Source organism: Aaosphaeria arxii (genome assembly GCF_010015735.1).
Source record: "Aaosphaeria arxii CBS 175.79 unplaced genomic scaffold BU24scaffold_54, whole genome shotgun sequence".
In the NCBI taxonomy this organism is placed as follows: Eukaryota; Fungi; Ascomycota; class Dothideomycetes; order Pleosporales; genus Aaosphaeria; species Aaosphaeria arxii.
This window is the reverse complement of record NW_022983527.1, coordinates 1-1,153: the sequence shown is the minus strand read 5'-3', so window position 1 is coordinate 1,153 and position 1,153 is coordinate 1. Positions and strand designations below refer to the sequence as shown.

The 1,153-nt window shown below is 47.0% G+C and overlaps 2 protein-coding genes across 2 annotated transcripts; both read right to left on the bottom strand.

Moving 5' to 3' along the window:
- Positions 1 to 112: 112 nt before the first annotated feature.
- Positions 113 to 609, bottom strand: BU24DRAFT_416051 (uncharacterized protein; the record flags this gene model as incomplete). The annotated part of the gene is made up of 1 exon (XM_033526351.1): positions 113 to 609. A coding segment is annotated over one exon (497 nt), but the record flags the coding sequence as incomplete, so codon positions are not given.
- On the bottom strand, positions 509 to 1,055 carry BU24DRAFT_482795 (uncharacterized protein; the record flags this gene model as incomplete). The annotated part of the gene is made up of 1 exon (XM_033533261.1): positions 509 to 1,055. A coding segment is annotated over one exon (375 nt), but the record flags the coding sequence as incomplete, so codon positions are not given.
- Positions 1,056 to 1,153: the final 98 nt, after the last annotated feature.

The following is a 1,153-nucleotide window of genomic DNA, read 5'->3' as shown; positions in this document are numbered from 1 at the left end:
AAATCTTGTGAAGCTACTAACCTGATAAGTAACGAACAGAAGAACAACCTAATGGAAGCTGTTTATTCTTAGGGGGCACTTTAAGGATAAAGATGTGGCCAAGGTTTGTATCTTAGGCCACTTTTCTTATTCCCGCTGCTTTGTCCGCGTCCTTCTTTTGCTGTTCTTCTTCGTAATTGAGGACTGTTTCTGGCCACCATTTCAGATCCTGGCTAAGATCGCCCGTTGCCAGTTCGTAGGCGCGGTTCTGCTCCTTCACATTGACGTGGCCAACGACATAATTGCCATTATCCGCTTGGTCTTTTGTCTGGAAATGGACGGTAGCGTGAAGAGGCTCCTCCCCACTCGTATGTGGAAGAGTCCGGATCAGAAAGTTGATCTGGTACTCGTAGCCGGGAAACTGGTCAATCTCGTTCCGGATACGGTCCGCTATCTCCTCGCAGAGCTGGAAAATGGCATCAAACTTCCAGCTCGTCGATGTGGGCTCCTCCACCGAAGCAATATAGATGTATATATGTTGTCGTCTCCCTGGGAAACGGTCTTCTGGATCAGAACATTGATCTGATCCGAGAAGTGTGGAAACCGTTCGGTTCGTTGCGGAGCTGTTCACTAGCCCGTTCGTATATAGATGTATATATGTATATATTGTCGTCTTTCTAAGAGACAGACTCCCGGTACACTCAAGAAATATCAGTATATGTAACAATGATATCCATTAGAGACGGCCTGAAGTGTTTGGTTGTGGTTGCACACTCTGGTGTGGTAGGCTTGTAAGTCGTAGTAGATAAATGGGAATGGGGGTTTAAATATTGGCCCCTTCGCATTGTTGCTGAATGTTCAGCCCCGGGTGAAGAACTCTGAGTAGTGAACAAAGGGCTGTAAGCAATGAATGAAAGACGCTCGGTGCCGAGTGACTGTTCAGGATGTCGATGGGATTGTTCAGGATGTCGATGGGATTGTTCAGGGTGTCGATGGGACTGTTCAGGATGTCGATGGGATTGTTCAGGGTGTCGATGGGATTGTTCAGGGTGTACGAGGGTTTTCCTTACTGAATCACGCCCCGCCTGGCTGGATGAAGACTCCGAGTGCAATCCGTAATTGTAGCGTTCATGAACAAACCATCCGTAATGAGTAACAATATCGGAATAAATAT